Here is a 24834-nt window from a genome sequence, read left to right as displayed (position 1 = left end):
CCTTAAGGGCTTTTCCGAGTGTGTTGCTATTTCCAGTTTTTTTTTTTCGAGTTCTGGTTTAAATCGCTGCAGAAGTCAGCCTATAATTGGCGAGTACTTTGGCACACATAGAGAGAAAAACAACGGACTTTGAAATGCAAAATAAAAGAAAAAGAAAAAACGGCACACGATTTAAAAAAAAAAAAGGAAACAAAACACTGGAACATACGGGATGAACAATTTTTTTTTCTTTATTCAAGAGTCGATTGAGGGGCTGGAGGGGCATGTATTACAGTCTGTTTCTTTCGCACGACATACTTTTTTTTTTGTGTTTATAATGTAGCACATCTGAATTGGCATTTTTCATCGTAAAAGAAAAAATTGAAAAAAAACAAACATTTAAGTGAGGAAGAAACAGCAGGAAGGGAAATTTGTTGAACTGAATTGCGATTAGAGCAACAAAACAAATTCAAGCAAATCTTTTTTTTTTTTGAATAAAAAAAGCGACGATTTTGAGCAAATGATGAAATGATAAACGCTACAAAGTCGAATCAGATTTCCATAGATATTTTTAACGGTAGAAACTTAGCAAAAGTGATGTGGACAACCATTCCCCCTTTTTTTAGCGCGTATATTTGTGATGAAAATGAGCCACGTTCTAAAAAGAATGTAAGAAAATAACCCCCGAAAAATCAATTTTTTAAGTTTGTTTTCTAAACGTCGCTTTAAAAAAATTCGCATTTGCTTGCAAACTCCTTTCGCAGTCATTCACGCAACCCACAGATTAAAAAAAACACACACAAAAGAAATGGGAGAAAAAAAAAATAACATAAATAAAAATAGGTCATTCACATACGAGCGACACGCACGCAATACTATGATTTTAAATTTATTTGAAAAACGATATCAAAGAGCAATGGGGCAAAAGGAAAAAAAAAATCCAAATATTGGGAGCGAGGACTTGTCAAAAATGTAAATCTAACGAAATCAATCGAGAGAGGACGAGAATCGCATTGACCTAACGCTTTGAATAAGATAATTGTAAAATCGAACGTTAAAAAGAACACATCCTGCATATTTATATAAAAATAGAAATAACACTACGCATACATACACAAATGCCCACACAAGCTCGCCCACGTAACGTAGACGAGTGGCAATGAACCCCATCATATTTGTTTGCCTTTAATCCCACGGATCTCTCTAAAAAAAAGAAGAGGGAAATCGATCATAAAAAAAAAAACAGAAGAAATGATCTAAGGGGATGTACAGAAGTCATGTGATGGGAAAACGGGAACTGTCACAAATATTTGATCCAAAATGTATACCAAGAAAAAAAAAAGCCAACGGTGTCAATTGAAAAATAAATGTTTTGTTCGCTAACTTAATTCCCTTTTTTTTTTTTTAAATTAAAAAGATGTTGTCGATTTCTAATCGTTTGATGGTTGGGAAATGGACGAGGATATCAGATGCGTCTTTTGAGCACACGTTTTTGACAAGCTGAACAGAATACGCGGGTCTAACACACACACACACACACACACACACACACACACAAAAACCCTCACTATTTCCTTCCAAAAGAAAAAAAAAAAGAAAAAAACAAACAAACATTCAAAACAAATAGAAATTTAGGTAAAATTATTTAGCGATTTTTTGTTTAAATGTCGACATATCGAAAATAAAAGAAAATAATAAAAAAAAAAAACCCGGGAACGAAGAAAAAGAATCAAATTTGTCCGTCATTGAAAAACAAAAAAAGAGAAATGATTCTTCTCTCGTCTGGAATGATACAAAAATACGACGTTCCTCTCTATTCATGTAGCGTCGTCTGCTGGGCCTCTTTGTCCGCGTTGAGACGTTAACCCGTGTACTTGCGAATGCGCACGACGATGAGACTCAAAGCCAAGAGGGCAAAAATCCAGCTAAAGCTGATCACAATGCCAAAGTAAACCTCGGGCCTTTCGATGCCCCAACCTCGACCGAAGACGTTCCTCAACGACTCGACAGCGTACGTCTGCGGTAGAAAGTAGGAGACGTAACGCAAGTAGACGGGCATGCCTTCCATGGGCCAGAGCACACCGCTGAGCAAGAGGTTCGGATAAAAGCTGCCCAGCGACAAGTGGATGGCGCTGGTCTCTTCGTCGCACAGAGTCGACACCACCAGACCTGATAAACATTCAAAATTTCAGTTTCATTTTTTTCTCTCGCTCAGATGAATTTTTTTCTAAGTTTTGCGCATCATTACCGTAAGACATGCCGCACAATCCCTGAAGAAGAGTGATGAAGACGGCCAGGGCCAAACTGCCGTGGCAGGCAATGTTGAAAACGAGAAGCATGAACAAGAAGACGAGCGCCGTCTGACCGATGAGGACAGTGAACTGATTGACCAGATGAGCCAACATGATTTCAGTCATTTGAACACCTGCGAAACCGTAAATTTGCATTTTTGTTTGCTGCGTTTCACAGAAAATAAGAGAAAAAAAAGCCTACCGGCCACAATGCTGCGGTCGAGAAGACCCGACTTTCTCTCGTTGATGAAAACGGCAGCCGTCAGGGCGACGGCAATGAAATAGACAATTCTAAAAACGATAATTAACCAATAATCAACTGAAAAACGTCCATCAAATGCGGTGCAGATTGCAAAAGGGTAGAAAACGAGCAACTTACGTTAGAATAATGCCTGGCGCCATAAATTCCGTGAAGGATGGTTTCTTTTCGCCGTAGATTGGATCCAAAAACTGAAAGTCGATTGGACGAGAGAGAGAGCAAAAATCAAACAAAAATTGCAGTCATTAAAATGAATAAATTTCGCATCGGCGGTTGCACTTCATCAACGGCTCACTAGTTTTCCACGCACAAATGACACTCAAGCTCATTATTTTCTCGCTAACCAATCAATCAAAATGGGCCTACTTTCGAAATCTATTTACCGTGACAGGGATGCTGGCAGCCGCAGGCTCGTAAGAGCACGCAGACAAAACATCTTTGCTGAAATCTTCAAATGCCTCAATGAGGCGCCGTTGGAGAGTCAGCGAAATCTGCTGGTCTGTCATTACACGAACAAAAACAGTTTAGAATCCACGCAAAATGAATGCGGAACGACATATCAACGTCACTCACTGGACCAATCGAGGGTGATGGCTATACGACTGGCGAGGATCGTCTCGTTGTCCGCATGATTGCCATCCGCTTGGCGTACCACCAACTCGTCCGTGAAATTCTGGCCGAAATGGACCACGCCCCACACTTCGCCCCGTCTCGTAGCGTCCATTGCGTCCGTTAAACTTTTGAATGGAACCTTCCGAAAAAAAGCGGACGGTTAGTTAAGAGCTTCATTGTCTCGTGTGTGGCCTTAATCGAGGCCATCTTGCTCAAGAATACAAAAACAAAAAAAAGAGAAAGTTCATACCTGGACTATCGTCGTATTGTCTACGAATCGAAGATAGCGACAACTGAACATGGAATACGTGCAATCGGCCGTGTAGTTGCAAATGCGGCCCTGACTCGGATCCAGCTCATCGTTGACAACAGCCATTTTGAGGAAGGTAGGATCACGACCAATAGCCAAACAAAAGAGAATCGCTTGGGCGGCGGGCAAAAGGAAGATGAACAAAAACATTCTGCAAAAGATAAAAGCAATTCAATCAACTCTTGCCATCATCAAACATTGAAAAATGAAGACGTTTTCATACCCAATGTTGCGGAAGGTCTGCATGAAATTCTTGCGGATGAGAGCGGCGCTGCGATGCCAAGACGGAATGGCCAATTTAAATGTGCCGCTGCGGCGCTTGCCCACCGCCCGGCTGCTGGCCGCCGTGCTGCCGCAGCTGCTGCTCGTATCGCCAGCGTTGCTGCTGGCGCTACTGCAACTAGCCGTGCTCGAACTGCTTCCATTGGTGCTGCTGCCGCCGTGCTTCAAATTGAAGAGGCTCTCCTTCGTGTCGAAGGTGGCCGTGGCAGAGTCGTCGTTGCCCTGATTGTTGAACGCGTTCATTTGGTTGATGTGCTGATGATTGTTGGCCGCCTTGTTGCTGTACGTGTGCACCATGCTGTCGCCGGACGGACTGAAAGTCAAGCCAACAATGCCGTCATCATCAGCTACCGGTAAAATCGATTTTGTGTTCTTCCAGTACTGGGCGCCCAAAGGAATCTGGAAAATTTTCATTTTGTTTGTTTGATTGATAAATTTGAATATCTAAAAAAAAAACGCAATCAAAGGTCGGGCATTTACGATCGAAAGTTGCGATAGAGCTTTGTGATCCTCTTCTTCGTCCCGGCTGTCGTGATGCTGGTGATCAATGTCCGCCGCGATGGCGTCGACATTGTTGTAAGTCTGAACGTAGGCCGGATTATCGTGACCCTCCATGTCTTGCGTGATGGTGGGGTAGCCGCTCTTGCCACCAGTAATGGTGGCGACCACTGGATCCGTGCCGTGCTTGACGACGCCATCCTTCATGCACAACTTGAGAAAGACATCCTCGAGCGTGCCCAGTCCGTGCAGGGAAAGCAGGTTATGTGGCGACTCTTCAGCAAGCAAGTGACCCGAACGCATCAGTCCAATCTAGAAATCCCAAAAAATATCGTTAGAATCTGGCAAAGTCTAGTTGCGCTATCTCATGTTCCAGTTATTTTGTCCACAACAGATGCGCAATTTTAAAGTAATGAAAAACACTATCCAACGAGAAATAGAGCTAGACCAGGTTCTAGTTGTTGTTGAAAGAATGAGATGGTAACGGGGAACGAAAAACAAAACAGAGTTCAACGAACCTGACCACAAAAAGACACTCGTCGCCTACAGATGACGCCCGTCGGGCGATGTACATAACAATCCAACACTAGCGACAGGTTTGTTTCGTTTTCTTTTTCTAAGAAAAAATGCTTTCATGTCTCTTTTTTCTCTAGATTTTAAGCCTATCGCGCGTTCTAGATCAAAGTCCAAGCCCACACAAGAATCCTTCTCCCATTTACAATGGATCGTTTATCCCATTTTGATTTTTTTTTGAGCGGGGGGGTTGACGAATTATGTTCAAAGCTACGGGTTCAAAGGCGACAAACAAAAAAATTATTAGACGTGAGAAAACAAGTTCTAGGAAACTTCTAGAAGATTCAACCGAGCCCCCGTGTCAAGGCAACAAAAGACGCAGAGGCCACACAAAACGGAGTCCCGCATCAATAAGAAAACGGCCTTAGCGTGTGACCTTCTTCGTTTTACCTTTTAAAGGACCTCGCATCAGCTGAATAATAAAAATTAAATAAACTAGTAACGTCTCTGTAACACTCGTTTCGTCAATTCAATTCAAAAAAACAAAAAACCTTGACTACATTTGGAGAAAAAAACTACGCCACAGCTTTTAAAATTGAATCCCCTTCCCCCTCTTCTTTAAAAAACAAAACAGGCATCATGCAGAGAGCGCAAGCTTTTCAGAAACCGCTAAAGATTGACGGAATGAAAAGAGTAAAAATTGATGATGGTATCCCACCCATGTTTGGTTTAGGTAGATGGATCGGTAGGCACAGACATCGCAGCTGTGGGTGGAGGATAATGACCAACAAAGAGCCAGTCGTCGAGAAAATAGCAGTTTGATTTATGGCTCGTTTGAGAAAGTTGAAAGTGATGGCAGAAGGCCACAGACAACGTTTTCTATAGAGTCAAAGGGTTTCGGTTGATTCCCGATTTCGCATTGTTTTTGGCACTCACCGTGTGAGCCTGTCGGGCTTCTTCAATGTAATGGGTGGTAATGATGACCGTCCGGCCGTGGTCGGTACTCAGTCGCACCAAGTGGTTCCAGATGCTGCAAAAAAAAAAAGAAATAAAAATTAAAGATATCATCACAAATGGCAATTTCCAAGGGAAAACAAAACGGCCAAAGTGGCACATTCTTCACTGGCAACAAGGCCCGCGAGAGTTCTCTATAGCTCGAGGGCTGACGGGATTTCCACCTCAGATAGGGTTTTTGTTTATCTCTTTTTTCTTTTTTTTTAAACGACGACAGTCCCCATTTTGTACCGTCTCGTTCGTTTTACGTCAACATCTTGCGGCCATAGCCAATTTGGCAACTAGCCATCAACTATTTGCATAAAAAGACAAGCTGTCAAACACAACAAAGCGAGGGGGGGCATTGTACAAACCTCTGCCTTAATAGCGGATCGACACCGACAGTCGGTTCGTCCAAGATGAGCAGTTCGGGCTCGTGAAACAAAGCGACGGCGAACGAGACGCGTCGCTGCTGGCCGCCGCTGAGCGTCTTGACGTAACGATGGCCAGGTGGCAGGTCGAGCAGGTTGAAGAGGAATTCCATCTGCGATTTGACAAAGCTGGCTGGCAAATTGTAGATGCGTCCGAAATACTGAAGCGTCTCTTTGATGGTGAATTCGCCGTAAAGTGCCAATTCTTGAGGCATGTAGCCGACCCTCGGGCCGGGAATGCCACTTTCGATCGAGCCGGGTTCGCCACCAAAGACGAGCACTTCGCCGCTGTCGAAACTGCGCCGGCCGACGATGCAGCTCAGCAGAGTCGTTTTGCCGCAACCGCTAGCTCCGAGCAATCCGTATCTGTAGAGAAATTATGCAAAAACATCTTTTAGAAAATAAAATCCATAGAATTCCAGACGGACAAAAAAAAAAAGTCCCGACTTTACACCGTTGGGAAACGATACCATCACCGGCAAAAGACTATAAACATAAATCACGTCGACCCCCTTTTTCCTTTTTTTCCCCTTCAATATCCACCATACTGTTAACGGGTATGATAATGAGGCAAATCCCTCATTGGCTCTGTCTCAACAATTGCCTTTTCTCTTCGTAATAAGGAAAAGCTTCGCCGATTTTCCCGCTGCATTTTATTTTATTTTTATAAGGGCGGAAAACAAATAAATTAGAGACAAAGCGAATGAAGCGACATCTTTTACCGTTCCAGTTCTCTATGCCCTTGCCGATCAATCAAAAGACGATGCCCCGGTAATTAAAAACAAACTTACATGGTTCCCTTTTTGACGTTCATATCAAGTCCGCGCAAGACGGTCGATCGGCGTTTGCCAACGCCGTAACTCTTGCACGCATTGCGAACAAAAATGGCTTCTGTGATGCCGGCATTGCCGGCTTCGTTGTCGGCACCCATGCGGTGGACGGGAGGCGATGGTGGCGCGGACGTCTTCGGTACTCCGCCGCTGTTCATCATGTCTTCAGACATCCTATCCACACACATAGAAAAAAACAGGTTCAAAATTCAATTAGTTTAAAGATGAACATATTCCAAACTTCGTGAAACACACACAAAATACATTGGATGTTTGTCAACAAACATCGGACCTGCGCGTTGCACTCGCAAAGCAAAAGACAAACGCACTGGAACAGACGCGCCAGACGACTGGCCCGTTTCAAAAAAAGCAAGAAAGCCACAAGTCCCTTCGGCGTTGATTGGGGATAGATTTAGGTTGTCTTATTTTTTTAAAGAAGAAAAAAAAAAAAGGGCCAGATGGACGAGCGAAAAGAGCGTGAACCTGTCGCCTGATGGCAGACTCGTTCGGATTTAACTTACATAGCAAAGCTCAGGTGGTTGGGGTTGGTTTTTTTTGAGAGGCCTGGCCCCTCCTTCGGCTTCAACCTTGGCCTCAAAACTCGACAAAGAAAAAAATAGAGGCTTATACGGCCATAACCCCCAAGTTAAAAAACACACAAGAAAAAAGAGGCGAGTCCGATTTCACAGCCAACTTCAAAAACGCGCTAGACACAAGCCCGGGAGGAGATGGAATAGGGAAAAAAGAGAGATAAAAAACGAATATGAAGGAGAGGCAGAAAAGAGGATTGTTGACAGCCTTTGCTGATAACTACCGTCAATGTAATATCTTTCAACAACAAAAAAACTAAAATTTCGAATATTCTCGCTGAAATTTGTTTGATGCAAAAACATTACACGAATGTGTCAGATTGACGCAATGATGTCACCTTTGTTTTCTGTACATCACAAAGAAAAGAATTCCCAAGTCTCATATAGCAAGAGAAATTCAGCCGGATGTCACGTACGATCGGATGTTGAACTTCCACACAAGTTTGGCTATGTTAGACGTGTGTTTGTGTATGATTGCGAGGGAAAGGTGGCCGGTCGTCGACATTTGTGAAAACACAGGCGTATGCGCATCAAACAGTTAAAACAAAAGTGCGGAAATTCTCATCTCAGTCGATTTCAAATATGTGCGTAAGAATTGAAAGGTGAGAGACGAGCATAGCTCAAAACATTCAGAAAAACGCCAAAAAAGAAAAGACACCTGTTAGCCAACGGTCCCCCCCCTTCCATTTTACCTTTTGGCTATAAAAGAAGACTCTAGAAAGAGGAAACAGCCGCAGGGTTTCATTTCATTCAAACTCGTCATTACCATTTCATTCACAATCAAGGTGTGTACTGCGTGTGTGTACACATTCGTTTCTTTCTGTACGTTCATCATTCCCCTACCCCCCCTCCCATTGAAACGCATTGTGCGCGAACGTGCCCCCAGGCGAATCAGTGAATTAGTTGGAGTAACATCATTAATCATTACTGATTGGAAGTTCTCTTTTGTGCTGATATAACCGGCCAACTGGTGGGACTCGCTCGTGCATACGGTTTCCAAGAAACAACAAGTTGCTCGTCTTTGTTACCCGGCCATCGAATGTTAACGACCCGACGATCGTGAGTCACGCGGGCAAGTTTGCGTGTGTACAATCTGGATTTGTGAACGGGTATAAGAGATCGAGTTAAACCGACAACTAAAACAGAAATAATCCTACCGTAAGACGGAATATCAATAAAATTGCATTTTCGATTTCTTTCTTCGGCGCCAGCGTTGCCGGAGAAAAGAGAGAAAGCGGTTGCGTGAAAAATTCCACGAAATTCTTTCAAGCAAGTCAAGAAATCTGATCCGATGAATGAGGGGGCAGATGTACATCGGTTATAAACTAATCACACACACACACACACAAAAGAAACTGATAATAAATACGGCGGTACCTCCTGGACTGGTCAAGGTTAAAGAATGATCACTTGATGATAACAAAATAGGCTAAAGAGAAATTCGAAAGATAAGAGGGAGAAAAAAAAGAGAAAAAATGTGTTGTGGTGTCTTGAAAGATGGGAAAGGAGAAGCATCGTGATGAACTTTGTGATGATCGGACGCGGCCCATCCCAAGGTCTTTCACATTCTGGCGAGGCTCAATTTGGAATTCCAAACATTGCGCGCTAGGGCTTTTCAAATGCTTTTTTTTTCTTTCTAATTTTGAACAGGAAAACGAGTCTACCTTTCGTTCTATTACAAACTTCTATTTATACACCACGTTTATGCACATCGCCATTTCAGGCAGACAACGTCCATAAATTAGTTTGTTCATTTGTTCCTCGCGTTCAATTCGTGTGTCCCATTTGCTGCGCTGATTGAGCTACTAAATCCGGTTAGAAGAAAAAAAAAAGGCCCAACCTCATTTTAAAGTGGATTGGAAAACTTTAAGCCTTTCAACTAAATGAAAAACGAAAAAATAAAAATCAGACGAAAACGGACGTCCATTTTAAAGAGGTTCGAAACACCCAAAATACCAAAACGTTTCTCCTTTTTTTTTTTTCCTGGCTAAATTTTTATTACATTTCCAAAAGGAAACAAGAGACTGGGACAACCACGGCCAGACGTTCTGACGCTGGCTCACCCAATTTTAACGCGCACACCTAGACACACAAAAAATAGGCACACACAAAAGAAAAAATGTCTGAAAACTGCCGATGGGCGTCTGTCTACTGAATCAAAAAAAAGTTCAACTTTAATTTAAAAAAAAAAAATCCGAGCGTAGAAATAAATGAAATTTATACCAAAAAAAAAATGAATGAAGCAGAAAAGAACCCAAAGGCTCATCGATCGCTTCGGTTTTCTTTTGAATTTTTTTTTTTTTGCTCAATTTTCTTGGAAAGAATCTGAAATTTGTTCGGCTATCCAGGAAATGTGAGATAAGAATAAAACGGGATTTTCGAATTACGCCGTGTTCTTTTGCGCTCTCGGCTCGTGCAATGCAGCGTAGGCCTTTTAAAGACTAGTCCAATCTTTCAAAGTCAATCTCAGAAAAAAAGAAAAATCCCTGCAGCCTTAACTTTTCAAACAGATGCATTCCAAGACTCATTATACAGTATACGAATGCACAATGGCCGTAACACTTAAAAAGACGATAGCCAACAGCACTCGGCATTTTGAAATACAAAAACAAAGAATAGAGATGCGAAAGAAGAGAAAACTAGTCATTAAAACAATGTAGACGAGGTAAACTTTCGCAAACAGGTGTACCATCGGCAAAACCGCCGGCTCAACCAATTTCGGGTAACAACGTAACCCTATTTTTCTTTTATACTTCCTTCAACAACAACAACAACAACAAAAACATTGACCAATGTCTACGGCTAGTTCCGAATCAAAACCCTAATCCGATTAGATCACACCAAAACATCTGTCATCTGTAACGTCCCGATTTCATTTCAAATTTCAAGTAAAAACACAAAACATTTCTCTTTTTTCTTTGTTTAGTTGCATCATTTTTGGCTAGCGATTACGAATTGGCCACTAAGGCAATAGGTTACAACGGTCCCACCGTCAATGGCCGATAGCAGCATCCACTACGTTGGCGCTGCTTGACGTCATCGCGCATATTGACGTCACTGAACCCGTTTCTACGTTTTGCACAATTCAGTTAGCAGCACGAAACCCTCGAGGAAGATGCGATGACGTGAAAGCGCGTGATCCCCGTGAACTGTCCAAACTCGTGCGTTTGCGAAGCCAAACCCAACCCCAAACAAAATATGCACAACACGGTCGCATGCCAATCATTCAAGAGCATAGAAAACAAAAATCGTAACACACACGCGAGCAATAACAAACAAAATGCTTACCGTACGCAAACGGAACCAAATGATTTGAAAAGCGCCAAAACGAAACAACCGTTTTCTCTCAAATACCGATCAATGAATGACCGGATTGTTTGGCAAACAATCGCCGTCGATTGTTAACAAGAAAAAAAATGCTGTACCACAAAAGCCACCCACTAAAGGGAGGACACGTAAGCGGTGAACATTCTCTTAACGTGACCGTCACTAGTGCTTAGGTCCGGTTTCGTTTCGCTCGGTTTCATCGTCCCCGGATACAGAAAAAAAAAAAAGAGACCAAATCCGCAATGTATGGCACAAAAAAAAAAAAGGAGGTCCTGTGAGAGTGAGAATAGAGAAAGAGAACACGCTATGCACGGCACGCAAACAATATCGCCAAAAGCTGTAGGTTACGGTTTTTACTTTTATCGACTTTCCAAGATCCTCAAAACGACGGGCTGCTCTCGGACGCGTGTCCTGTTGTTCTATACCCCCCCCCAAAAAAAAACATTGCGATAGAAAAAAAAAATAAAATAATTCGTCGCTTGTGCCGTACCCATATTGCACATGTTGCCAGTTGACTGCCACAATCTCCTATTACGATACGATTCAACGAGATCAATATCAAGAAAAAAACCCAAAATACTCAACCGGAACCAGCTATTATATATGTGTTATCCTTGTTTGGCTTTGTTGTTGTTGCTCATTAACGCGTACACATTAACCGCAAAACGAGATTCATGCGTCACGACGGCCCTCCCCTACCGGCCCCCACATCTTCCACACACACAAGAAAATCGTTCAAAAGAAATTTTGCCTTTCAAAGATTAGCAAATAGAAAAAAAGAAAACCTCATTCGGCAATTAAAAAAGATACGCGTCTATAAGATACCCATGACTATAACAACTTGCAAGGCCAGTCGTTCTATTAAAGCACTTTCAACCTCTCCCTGCGTCCCCACAAAAAAAGAAGAAAAAAGAAAAAAAAAACTGTTGAAAATGAAAAATAAAAGTGCAGACGTGCCACATGAGATCAAGAGCCAGACGGATTAAAAAAAAACAAATTCAAATTCCCGCCAGCACCGTATTGCCGGGACGAATCGTTCGTCATCATCATTTGCATACTACACACTCATCAAATGAGATTCGTTTTAAACGTCTGCCTAGACGTACGACCGAGAGAACACGATTGTTTTGCCCGCTAGGAGAGTCTTGCCCTACTTCGACGACTAACTTTGGCTCTCCTTTTGTGAAGAAAGAAAAAAAAAAGCTTAAATTTTGACCAAAGCCGGAGCTGAGAGAGCGAAAAGCACAAATTGTGCTTTCCATGGGCCTTGAATCGCTCGTTCGGACGCACCGCCGCTTACAACACGCGTGCCGTTTCGTTCATATTTTTCGATTCCGCGCCATATAAGGTCAACAAATATTTTCACATACCCCCCTTTTTTTTTTCATATATATACGCCAAGGCAAAACTAATAAAACAAGAGTTTAAAAAAAAATTAGAACTTCGTAACACGAATGAACGACCAAAATAACAAAACAATATCCAGTGAATCATTCCGTTTCCGGAACGATTTTGGCAACTTCCACATTTTTTTCACAAAAAAACAAACAAAAACAAAAAAAGACTTTAATAATACGACGACTATTGAGATTTTAACTTTTCACAACAGACCTACATTTAAAAAAAAAGAAAAGAGAAAAAAAAACCAAAGTGAAAAGAAATCGCACAAGAAGAAAATAAAAATCACATGGAATTTAGAAAAGAACCTGTTTACCGAGCGACTGAATTTCAACATTGAGGTCAAACGAGTTGGTTGGTTCTTTTTTTAGTGGCCACAGCCTAAGAACTTGAGACCATGTAGGAGAACGAAAGGAGAGGGGCGATGCAAGATAAGCAAAGAGAGAGAAAATTTGTCCACTTTTACTTTCAACTCGCAAACTTCCACTTCCACTAACACACACAGCCCGGCAGCTATAACCAGCCTACAAGCTGCAGCGTCTAAAGGTTTTTTTTCTTTTCCAGGTGTACGTCACAAGGTCTACCCGAAATAAGAAGAGAAAAAAATGGACAAGTGAAAAGAATATCAAGAAAGAAAAAAAAAAAAATATGCTATTGGTCGCATGTATCTGTTTACCTATTCCAGACTCGAAGCTGCCCGAAAAAGAAGAGTGGAATGAATAAAAAGAATGAAAGGAAAAAAATAAAACTTTCGCTTTTTCTTGTACCTGATTGTGTCTTGTGTATGTGACCGTGTCTACATGTTAGCAGATACTTGCCAGAAGACCCCCCAAAAAAAAAAAAAAAATCCTTCTCTCTTTCATCAACGATACCTTCTTATTCTACCTAGCACTAGTAGTCTTTTACCAGAGACCTGCCTGTGTCTATTTTCGTTTTTAAAACATTTTTTAAAATAGATAAACCGTTCCAGGTACCACCTCCATAAAAACAAAAAGGAAAAAAACCCTTGTTTCACACAGGTGGATGAAACAGACAATAAGGGCAGAGAGCTCAAGGGATCTTAGAAAAAAATAAATGTGTAAGAGAAAACGAAGGTAATCTAATACCTTTCGCTTTTCATTTTCCATCCGCGTCCAAGAGTTCCCCACAGTATTTTACGAATCGGTTAGCAATTTGTTCACGTTACCTAACAGACCAGTAGATTCGGGAAAGAGCCACACCCTCCTTTTTTTTAAAACCAATATCGACGCAAGTATTGCTAAATATTTTTTTCTCACACTTTACGTGAATTTCGACGCATTATAAACAGCCAAATGGCAAAAAAATGAAAATGAAAATGAAAACTTACATTTTGTGTAGAGTAATTGGCACGGAATTCTCCGCTCTCTTGTTTTTTTGTTCGGGCAGGATTTAAAAGGGGTTGCCGCCCGCCAATCAATTGATCGCGACGCCGACGCTCGACGTCGTCCTCGTTTGCGGACACTTAGCGTCCGAAAGGAAAACAATAAACACTGGAACAACAGAAAATTGCTGTCGTCTAATTTTCTCAACCGTCAAATAAATCGGCAATCAAACTGGCAACGCTGGTGTAGGTCCAAAATAAAAAATTCCAAAAGTTCTACAAAATCAAAAAACCAAACAAGAAAAACATAATCATTTTCACATTTAATCAAATCAACAAACAAAATCGTGACATAAAAAAAAACCCGACAGACTTGCGTGAAAGGGAGAGTGGGCCCCATCCGACATGACTCGGATGTTAATCGAGGGAAAATGCACGAAAAAAAAAAAGACTTGTTCCAGCCGAGTTGAATGCGCAAAAGGGGAAGGAGCGAGTGAAATCATGCGCACTCGCGACACGAATCCCCCCTTTTTTCTTGCATTTATTCTCTCTTTACGTTACCGTCTCTTTTTTTGCGTGATGGCGGCGGTGCTGACCGCTTGAAAGCACCTTAAAAAGTAACTAGTCGGCCCCCCTTTAAAAAAAAAAAAAAAAACGGCCATGAACTGAACTGCTGAGTCACACACATGTCCTCGTTTTCATTCTTATATATTGCCCACTTCTTTTATCCTTTTTGCCCAGGCGGCAGGGAGTCCGCTCCTTAAAAAATTAGTACGTTTTGGAAAAGAAGAAAACTTAACATACAAAATAAGCTATAACAGTTTACGGTAGGTCAGTGTATAAAAACTGTTGGTGCCCTACCATCTCTTTTACAAAGCCTCAAACGTCTGAGCAGACATTTCACCAAGGTAAACGAGTTTGGGCTGGGAAATGGGGCGAACGAGGTCAAACTCTACGTACGACCTGATGCGCCACATAAAGTAGAAAAATTTCCTTTTTACTTGAGGGCTATGCCTATTTTTTTTTTCTTCTTCTTTCAAACCGACCTGAATAAAAGTTTGCCATTCAACTGAAAAAAAAAAAAAAGGCAAGGGAAAGTTATTTGTACTTCTTATCTCTGCCATTTGCTTTCGTCGGATGGGAAAACAACAGGTCGGTAAGAGATGCTCAAGCGAATCAATGCGCGCGTCCTCAACAACAAAAAATCTTTTCTGACATCCCATGCTAACAAAAGAAAGAGAAAAGAGTGGCAGAGCCCCCAGAAACGTTAGCTATTTTGATAACAAAATGTTGAAAAGAAAAAAGGCTGAGAGAAGCAACAAAAAAAAAACAAAACAAAAAACATGCGTATTAAATTCCCGCTATACACGGCAAGATGTTCAACTCCACGACACGGAAAACGAGTTTGGAAAGTGAAACGCGCGTTTTTTTTTTTTAATCCTCCCTTTTTAACAAGGAGTCAACAAGGGCTTCGGAATTTCAAGAAAAAAAAACGAAGAAATCTAGGGAAATAAAGAAAACATTTGGATGAATTGAAAGTAAATTGCCGCACATTTACAATCAAAAAGAAATGCTAATCTATGGCAAACCGACTAATCAAAAACTAAACCACTCGATCTCCCCACAACGGTGCGCGTTAGATCCAGGCTGGAAGCCAACCACAAAAGCTAATACAACTAAGAAGCTCTTAGCCACAAGGAAAACGTGAAGAAGAAAACGAAGAATACAACATGAAAAAAAAAAAAAGACGGTCAGCCGCCGTGAGCGAAACAATGCGAAAGGAGAAATTCGGCCATCACGAAAGAACCATACCAAATTAACCGACCAATCCTGAAAAGCCAATCCCCCACCCCTCTTTTTAATTTGAAAAAAATTCAGAAAAATTATCTTAGGTACGTCGAACGATGCCTTTTCGCAATGCTAAAATTTAAGCGACAACGTCTCACCTTTTTAAATGTTATCTATCGAAATTATCGACAGATGACCCGATTATCTTACGTCCAAATGCATCCCGTACCGCTTTCTCTCTCTTTTTTGTTGGCACATTGGCAAAAGGAAAAACATTCTCAGAATGCGCGAGACGAGTTCGGCTGATGCAGAATATTTTAAAAAACTAAAACTAAAAACGACCCAACACTTAAACAAAAACCCATCTACCCCACTATGACGGCCTTGATTGAAAAAAAAAACCCATAGCAGACGATGGACGTCATTTGTCTGGCGCTTTAAAACACACATTGCAGAGCCAATGAAAATGTACGCCCAAAAATGGAGCCTACACCTTCACACCTGTTGAATTCGTCGAAAGAAAGCGAAAGAATAGGAGAAGAAACGGGACCCGAACGAATGCTACCAAGCAGCTCTGAAGTAGGTTAACAGCCTCCGAATAGAGAGACTTGAGGGAAAGAAAAAGACATGACATACGCTAGAAACCCAACCAGAGAGAGAGAGAGAGAGAATGTGTATCGCGTAAGAGGACGGAGGAGGTTACTCCCATCCGTGACGGGATTCGGTTGCGACACTCGTGGCTGCGTGAAACAAGCCAGTTGGACACTAAACCTTATTCTATTCACGATTGAATTTAGTCTAAAACATATTTGATTGAATTCTAATGGGGTTAAAGAAAATGGCGGCTACCATACTAATGACATTCTGATTTGTACCATTTTCAAGCGCCAAGTGAAAATGAGAATAAAAGAAGAACGAATAGCGAAACAAACGTTTGTTAGACTCGAAACATCCGGCTAGAAGAAAATAGAAAGATAGTCCGCCACTTTCTAAATTTTTTTTGATCAAGGGTAATTCCATCGTTGCTGTTGGGAAACCGAAACCCATACAACTATATACCCCCCCTAAAAAAAAGAGGAAAGCAGAAGACTCCAAAGAGAAAATATCGAAGCTCTCTACCCTTTTCAAAATTTACTTTTCTCTCTACCCACATGGACACGCTGTCGAAAAAAAGCCCAAACACAAACGCGGGATTTTTTTAGTTCTTTCCAATTTTCAACATAAAACATTTAAATTTAAAAACTAGACTAAAAAAACGATGTGGCAACTGCTAGCATTGAAGTTTCTGTTTAGAATAGAAACAAACGAACATAATTCCTCTGTCGGGAAATCCGTTTAGATGAACTTGTTGGAAACCGATGGGATCAATTTGTTTCAACTAAGACATTTTCGCTGTAACCTTTTAAGCGTGTGTGTGTGTGTGTATGTGAGTGTGTGTGTGTGTGTGTGTGTGGTGGAGAGGGGTAACGATCATTACCTGAGTGAGACACGGCACGACACAAGAGAATAAGGCACTGGCACACGCGGACGCGCACACACAACCAGACGAGGCTGCGAACAGGTAAGTTCGGTGGCTTTAGCGATTCAACTAAGACTCGACCAACTCAGTCGTCTTCCTTTTATCAAAGAAAAAGAAAAAAAAAGGCCAGTACGTCTAGCGGTTCTAGACTAGTCCCTCTGTCGTCCTAGGCTGTGCCTCTCGCCACCTTCTTCCAACACCCTCTTGCCCACCAACGTCAAGCAACATGGTGGCTCAACCACCCGCTTCTTCCACCAGAGGGCGGAGCTTGGCTCTGACTCCAACCAATCAGGTGAAGGTAAACGAAATTTCGGTTGCAGGGGATTTTGTTTCCCTCTCTTTTGTTTTGTTTTTTCGTTCTCTACCTCTTTTTTTTTCTTTCTCACTCTTCCCACTAGTCTCGTTGTTGACAAAGGTGCTGGTACTTTTTTGGAGGGATTTCAGTTTGCAAGTTCTCTCTGTCTGAATTGTTCTTTGAAAATGGACTTCATTAATTCAAGAATAATGGCGGGAAAAAAGTAAAAAAAAAAAAAATTTAATTATGTAATCCAAGTCGGGGGATGAGTTACGTAACGACCACGTGTTGAGGGAAGGCGGATTTTGTAACGCCATCCGGATATTACCATACAGACGCACACAGCGGAACGGTAACCTCGTGTGCAACTTCAACACACACACACAAAAAGGAAATGGTGTGACGAATTTCGATTTTGAAAAAGAGAAAACGAGTGACATGAGACGACGGACAAGAGCAGACAGAATTGTCTTGTTTCATAGTTGCTTTTGCTTGACCTCGTGGTGCATCTGTTATCAGCACGGTATCGAATTTCCATATCCAATTAAGAAGAAAAAGACTCAATTTACACCTAAATTGGATAGGGGTAAAACAAAACCCTGTGCCGACAAATAACAGGACAAATTGAGTGTCGAAAAAGAAAATGAATTCAGAAATGAGTGGGGGAGGTGGCGGAAATGGGGGGGGGGAGAGAAAAACGAAAAAAAAAGGTAAAGTAAAGAAATTAGAATTTAGGAAAAAAAAGGGGTAGGTAGAGAAAACTAAAGAAAAAAAAAGGGGGGAATCTGTTATGAAGAAGGAAAAAAAAACCCAAAAAAAAGAAAAATGAAACTTGTTTTGGGGTTCGGAATTTGTTTCATCCTCCTACTGCTGGCCAATCCAGGTGAGAAAATGTTCAGATTGAGTGAGAAAGAAAATGGCGTGTGTACACAGGGTTATGGGACAGGTAAGGGCATTGGGAGTTGAAAGCCTCTCAATTCACAACGGGATCTGACCCTGATTTATTTTTATTTTTCTCCCTCATTTTGCCCATCACGTTTTCAACCCCTTTTTTTTTCAATGTTATTTTCACCTTCGATTTGACGAAATTTGTTTTTTGTTGTCCATCTCACGAACGGACTCCATTTGTTTGTTTTTAAAAAATCAAGGTTTAGAAGCTTTGCCGGTCTGTACGAGCAACCGCGTGGGGGAGTTGTCATGGAGCGCTCGCAGTGGCGACTTCCATCATCACCGAAAAGAAAAATGTCGACCAGAGATTTCAAACGAAAGGGAAAGGAGACAACCGTAACAAAAAGAAGAAGACAGCGTTTTTATGGCGTATCCCTGTCTCATTTTTAAATAGATTAAAAAGAATTTAAAAAAATATATACATAAAAACTTTTCTTTTAGAGGGGGGAAGTTGTGTGCCGGTGCACGGCTCCACGTCGCCGGCCTATAGACCGCAAGACGCGGGCTAAACAAGTTTGAAAGCCGCGTTACCGTACACTGGGTTTTAACCTTGTAAATAAAAAAACGAACGAAAAGGTAAAAAAAAAAAAAGAAAAGAAGGGAGGATCTCTTTTTTTATTATTATTATTTTCTTTCCTTCATTCTCTCTCCATTCTTATTCTTTTCCCTTTTTTTTTTTTTTTTTTCTATTTCGAAAGTGAAAATGTCGTCCGGAGGGGGAGCGCGGAATAATACAAGTCGAGGAGTAAGAGCCCGGCATTCCGGCACCCAATCCATCGACATACGGCCTTGAAATAGTCAAGTCTCTCTCTTCTCTCCTCGTTTTCTTTTTTTTTCACTCTCTCTCTCACTAGAGAAGATAGAAATATAAATAAAATGTATAAAATTGTACATCGACAAAAGACTCCCTCCATTCCCCCCCTCTTGAACCTTTTGACCCAACCCCCCTCCCCCGAGGTAAATGTTTCATTTTAAAGCTGTAACTAGTAGAGCGTTAACCTTTTTGTTAACTTAAAAAACAAAAATTACAGGTGCACAGAGTTCACGTAGAGGGCCTTTACGTCGCAAAAAAAAAAAACGTGCCAAATTTCATATTTTTGAAAATGGAGTCGTTGATTTTTAATACAGCAATTTAAAAAAAAAATGGCTTGAAAAAATAATCAAGATCCAACGAGGATTGAAGAGACTACGGTTTCGAAAGTTGATTAGGTGGATAACAATTTTCTTTGCATGTCATCTCCACCTGATGGAGAGAAGACACGAAGGTTGAAACGCGTACAGGAGAAAACATCAGCGATTCGTCGAATGTCCGTCAACAGAGGGCCGACGCTAACGTGAATAATGCACGCACTGGTTAACAAAGCCTCTCGTAATATCTTAGCATATCATAAAATTTGAAATGCTTCCTGTGATGTGATTGAATATCAAAGAAAAAATTGTCATTGATGACGTAAACAAATAATAATAATAATCAAAAGAAACTGAGGCCCATTTCTAATGACATTCAAGTTTGTGCTTGTTATCCAACCTTTAATAGTTTTTTTTCTTGAATTACTCGTTACGTCAAAACTCGTCGAGTATAGATTGGAATAAAAAAAAAAAAGAGTCTAACTGCTTATATTTTTGATTGGGAATAGTCGACTAACATGGCGACTAGCGTTACCGGTTTTGTTTTTTTAAGTTGCACTATACGTAAGAGATTGATGAACTCTGCTCGAGAATATAATGCGCGAAACGTTTTCTAAAATTTCCAGAATTGCGCCCAATTTTCAAACATCGCTAACAATTAAACCGCAGGTGAATTCCCGCCGAACAACACGCACGGCCATTAGAAACAATTGTCTTGTGGGTTAACCCATTAAACGTTGGTGCCAAAATATCACCTCCAATCTGCAATTGACATGCGGGTATATTAATTGAGAAATCAAATGGAACAAATTAATCGCTGGTGGGGCAGTGAAAGTCCATTATTCACTCGAATTTTTAGGATAGCCAAAAAAAAGGCATTCCTTTTATGCTTGAAAAAAATGAATAAAGTTAACTAAAGCGTGACCTCCTAGAATCATATTTAGCTAAAAATCGGCGTTTAGTGGTTCCCGTGCTCGGCAAAACGTGAAAATTAGTTTTCACAAAATGAAACGGCTGAAAGCCGACGAAGGAAATGGCTGCTATTCAATGTTTCATATATTCATTTAAAATCTGTACATGATCCGTATGGTATAGAAAGGCCTTGGCCTGACGCGTGAAGAACGACCGACGATAAACTAAAATAATTATCGATTATTAACTGGTCTGCATATAGAATAATCAAACGCTCGGCGTGGATGAGAAAGTATAGCGGAAAGATTGACCTGACGTAATGTTCAATACGAGATGGAGTTCCTCGTTCGTTTCTATATACATGACATTATTCAAAATCAATCAATAAAAGCTAAGCACATTTTCTTGTTGCTTTCCTTTGTGTGTCACGTCAAACTGACTTCAAAATTTCGACCGACCAGACATATCCTTTTGTACGTCGACTTGTGTGTTAAAAGAGCTGGCCGACGTAACACGGAAGCTTCTTTGCGTATAGACCGCCAGGGGTGCGCTATACACATTGTCTTATACGACCTCCTCTGTTATTTGTTGAATGCACTTGTCATCGGCTCCACTTCTAGACGTTGACAAAAGCACGTCAAGATGTCAAGAAGGAAAAAGGAAAGGAAGGACTTAAAAAACAAAAACAGGGGGAAAATGGCGCACATTTTAAAACAACGAAAGAGAAAGGAAACAAAAAGAAATAATCTACTGGAAATGACAACCTTGTCGAGTTTCATTCAACGTGAAATTTAACCGAACAATTTAATAAACGACACACAAATAAAATGACGTCATCCATCGTTTCTTGAGGATTTTTTATTCTCGCGTTGAGTCCGCCATGTAAATCAGCAGCCGTGTCACCTGCTCAGCTCTTTAGCAAGGTCGACACGCTTTTAACGAGCTTTGACGTAGTTGAGAGCGTGTCATACACCGTCTCGACGCTTGTCGACGCCAACCAATTATTTCTTCTCACTTTGTTCACCTACAGAAATATTCTAATGAGCAAGGGGAACACATCAGTTCGATGTAATGCCTTGCAAATCGGCGTAAAATGAAATGATTTTTCACAAAAACCAAGACAAATAATAAAACAAAACAAAGACAGTTTCTTTCTTTTGCATGCAAGTTCTCAGTGCATGCAAACATGGATCCGCAATCAGCAAGATTTCACCAACAATCCGATATTAATCTTTATCTTTCCTTTCCCATTTTAACAGTAGCGATGATTGTCTTTTCATATATATACTGTCAAACATTCCCCCTCGTATATACGAAGTCGACCTCGCTTTTTCCCGACAAACATTTTTGAACTACAATGAGCTCTTTAAAAAAATACAAAAAATAAAGCGTTTAAGTCTCCAGTTACATTACCTATAAGATTTATATTTCATCCTCAAGGTTGAGCGCTGGATGCGGTAGCTCCTTAGCTACGCGCTTCAGCTACATCTTTGTGAAACCAAATCGCAAATATTAACACTCTTTACTTTGGTGCTGTGTAAACGCACACAAACAACTCCCTCCTTAAAAGAAATATATAATAATTGAATACACAAACCCGGAAGAGGATTGCGTCTTGAATGATGTTGCTGTTTAGCCTCCGCGTTCCATTTCCCCCAGTTCTATACATCACCGTATGCGCATCAAACTCAAGTGCAATCGTAAATCGTTTAAACGCGACTGAAACACGACAGATTTTTTTTCCTTTTTTCCCCAAGTTGACGCATCATTCTTATTTGATATTCTTTGAGAAAGAAATGTTTGGAAGGAAATCAATGTCTAACAATTCATCACGTCCCTTTTGAAATGGCGCGTTTATTCCTTTATGCGGATTGCGCAATGTACATCTATACACACTGGCAGTTGGTGATTATAAGAAAAGCTCGTTGAATATACAGCGTGAATATTTCCGCATATCGTTAATGGTTTTCAAAAGCGACGAATTCGACGCAGGAAAGGCTCTTCCTCAGTTCCTTTCAGGAAGCGCGTAAAAGGTGCAATGGAAAACACCCTCGACGACAAGGTTGAATAACTCGCACCAACCTTGAGCATCGGATTAGAATAATGTTGTGTTCCCCAGTCACCTGCAAAATCGGAGGAAAAACCACAGTCAAACCAAAAGAATTATAGAAAAAAAGAACAACAACACATTAAAAATAAAATGCAATTGAAAAATGAAAAAACACATTTTTTCTTATGTATACGTAAAATGTTTCACCTTGTCAAAAGGGATCTCCCCGTTCCCGGCGGGAATTGCAAATTTTACAGATGTTTTTTTTTTTACGGCTATACGGATGAGCATATTATTCTCAAGTTACAAAGCCAGGGGGATGATGTACAGTTGGTACAGGCTGGCACCGCAAAAATGACACGCCCCACAAATAACAAGCTTATATGGGCGCATGGAACAAAACATGTTGATTTACATGTTTGATGCTTTTCATTCTTTTCTGCGCATCGCTAAATGCGGAAAAACACAAAAAAGAACATAAGAAAATTCTATTGGTTATGTAACTTTTATATATTATATTAGATTTTTCTCATCTCAATTCAAAACTCACGTCATTTTGCACGATGACTATATCACGAGAAGTGCTGTCAAGTAATTTGCAAATGAGGGACGGACATGACCTTCGGATAAAGATAAGTAAAAATTATTTTTTTTTCTTCCGCATTTTATGTCAAAAGCGACCAAGAACTTAAACACGTGCGGGCTAAAGAATAAAATTTCGCCTTGGAAATATTGTTTGGTAACAATGAAATAAGGATGTTCCGCGTCTATAAGGTGTTCCGACATTTGTCCAGTCATCGTTCCGGCTATTTCCTGTTTCGACTTGGCAAGGACATTTTTTTCTTTCCTTTTCCTGATGCCAAATGAGAAGTAATGTATAGAGTTTAAACCAAAAAAAGTGAATTATGACTTTGTAATGAGAGTGCGTTAAAGCGAATCTAATTCTTTAAAGAGACCCGTACATGAACGTGCGAAGCTCGCTCTTTTCCGCAGAGTCCATCAATGTGCGGAAACGACCGAAACCCTTACAACAGTATGTGCGAACTGCGTTCAAACATCCCGCAGCGCTACGTGAAGGTTACCCGTTATACAACCAACGAAACGATGTTCAGTTAAAAGCAAAAAGAGCAAGAAGAATAAAATTTGAAATAAATGAGTGGAGGTGTATATGTATGAAGAGCTTCTAATACGTAAAGACAGTCCATTTTCCAGTAGACTTGCCTTTAAGTTTATGCAAATTCACTTAGGTGAGAATGATATTAAAAATAACATTTCTCGAGAAATGTTTAGAAAATACAGCAAATAGATGCTGCGCAATAACGTCCAGTATATTGATGAGATCAGCTGAATCGGCATGACTATGCAGATCTAACGATGCTGGCCAAATTTGTAACTACAGTCTCTTCTATACGTGATCTGTGACGCATTTCTATCCTCACATTTTTTTCTTCTTCTTTTTGTAATGCCCCGTAGCGTGACTCTATCCCATTTGGATTCCCTCCTTCCAGCTGAATGTTCTAGACTGTACGTCCTACACACTTTTATTCCTAATATGCGCAGCACGTGGAAAGATAAAAATATAAATACACTACAGGGGAAGTCCGGATTCCCTCCGTTATACCTGAATTTGTTATTTTAAAAAATAAAAATTGTTTCGCAGTAATCGCCGTGAATTCCAAAAAAGGCCTATACATCGGTTTGATGGTTCCGGGGGTGGAACGCTGGCAATTCGATTGTTTTAAATCAAACGAAGTAAATAAAAAGAATAAAGCAATTTTAGAAAACAAAATTCTATAACATATAAAGCAGAAGAAAAACCCATGCAAATAAAAGTATAAAATAAACGAATAAAAATTGCTCGATGCAATTTGACGTGTAGATACGGTTGACAGCTCAAAAGTATATATACGATGACAACGGACCAAACCCGACGTTTGGACAAGCGGAAACACGTGAAGGGCGTCGTGAGAAAAAGGTCTTTTGAAAAGCTGCTGTGTAAAGAGGCCTGTGTAAAGATCGTGGATAACATTCGGTTCATCTGCTGGAGAGCCAAATGGACTTTGGCATTTTAACGTAATATTTAATGTTCTTTTTAAACGCCATTAAAATCTCTGATTGGCCATTGGTCAGCGTTAAAATGAATGACCCGGTTCACGCATTTCTTTCCTCGGGAAGTCCATCGAACTATATACGTTCATGATCAACCTGGACTTAACGGACATCTCTCACGATGTTATTTCAAGGAAGAATTGCCTGAATCTAAACTGGATCAAACTGGTTAGAACTAGCTAAAGTCCTTTGCTCATATATTTGTATATACCCTTCACAGAAATACCCCCGACCTTAAATAGTTTGTTCTTTAAATCTCCTTCAGCGAAAGAAATAATTCAAAAAGAAGTAGCACAATTCAATGGCGGTTTGTTGTAATAAATAACATCAAGTACAATGCAACATTCCGTGACTCTTACGGGGTTTTAAAGGTCTTTGCTCTTTTGCATGACATCATTGTTTAGGCTATGTATCTACCAGTGCATTTCAA

The 24834-nt window shown here is 40.6% G+C and overlaps 1 protein-coding gene and 2 long non-coding RNA genes across 4 annotated transcripts; 1 reads left to right on the top strand and 2 right to left on the bottom strand.

Annotated features, from left to right (window-relative positions):
* Nucleotides 1–205: 205 nt before the first annotated feature.
* Nucleotides 206–17079, bottom strand: LOC116922040 (ABC transporter G family member 20). Its single transcript, XM_045171999.1, has 14 exons — nt 16921–17079; nt 13662–13931; nt 6960–7172; nt 6112–6534; nt 5681–5774; nt 4214–4543; nt 3675–4132; nt 3392–3602; nt 3103–3280; nt 2913–3028; nt 2650–2720; nt 2473–2561; nt 2228–2404; nt 206–2148 (listed from the first exon to the last, which is right to left on the bottom strand). Coding segments are annotated over exons 2-14 (2670 nt in total). The 5' UTR covers nt 13664–13931; nt 16921–17079; the 3' UTR covers nt 206–1840.
* Nucleotides 17080–17337: 258 nt separating this feature from the next.
* On the top strand, nt 17338–19799 carry LOC123471101. Of its 2 annotated transcripts, none has more exons than XR_006645049.1 (3): nt 17338–18781; nt 18904–19162; nt 19237–19799. It is a non-coding gene; the product is annotated as an uncharacterized LOC123471101 (long non-coding RNA). The 2 variants fall into 2 exon arrangements; XR_006645048.1 differs by having other exon boundaries at nt 17338–18574; nt 18647–18781; nt 18904–19794.
* Nucleotides 19800–22088: 2289 nt separating this feature from the next.
* Nucleotides 22089–24000, bottom strand: LOC123471234. The gene is made up of 3 exons (XR_006645421.1): nt 22846–24000; nt 22503–22744; nt 22089–22368 (listed from the first exon to the last, which is right to left on the bottom strand). It is a non-coding gene; the product is annotated as an uncharacterized LOC123471234 (long non-coding RNA).
* Nucleotides 24001–24834: the final 834 nt, after the last annotated feature.

The sequence above is a fragment of the Daphnia magna genome, linkage group LG4 (assembly GCF_020631705.1).
Source record: "Daphnia magna isolate NIES linkage group LG4, ASM2063170v1.1, whole genome shotgun sequence".
In the NCBI taxonomy this organism is placed as follows: Eukaryota; Metazoa; Arthropoda; class Branchiopoda; order Diplostraca; family Daphniidae; genus Daphnia; species Daphnia magna.
Note: the sequence above shows the minus strand (reverse complement) of the source record. Positions and strands in the feature narration are given on the sequence as shown.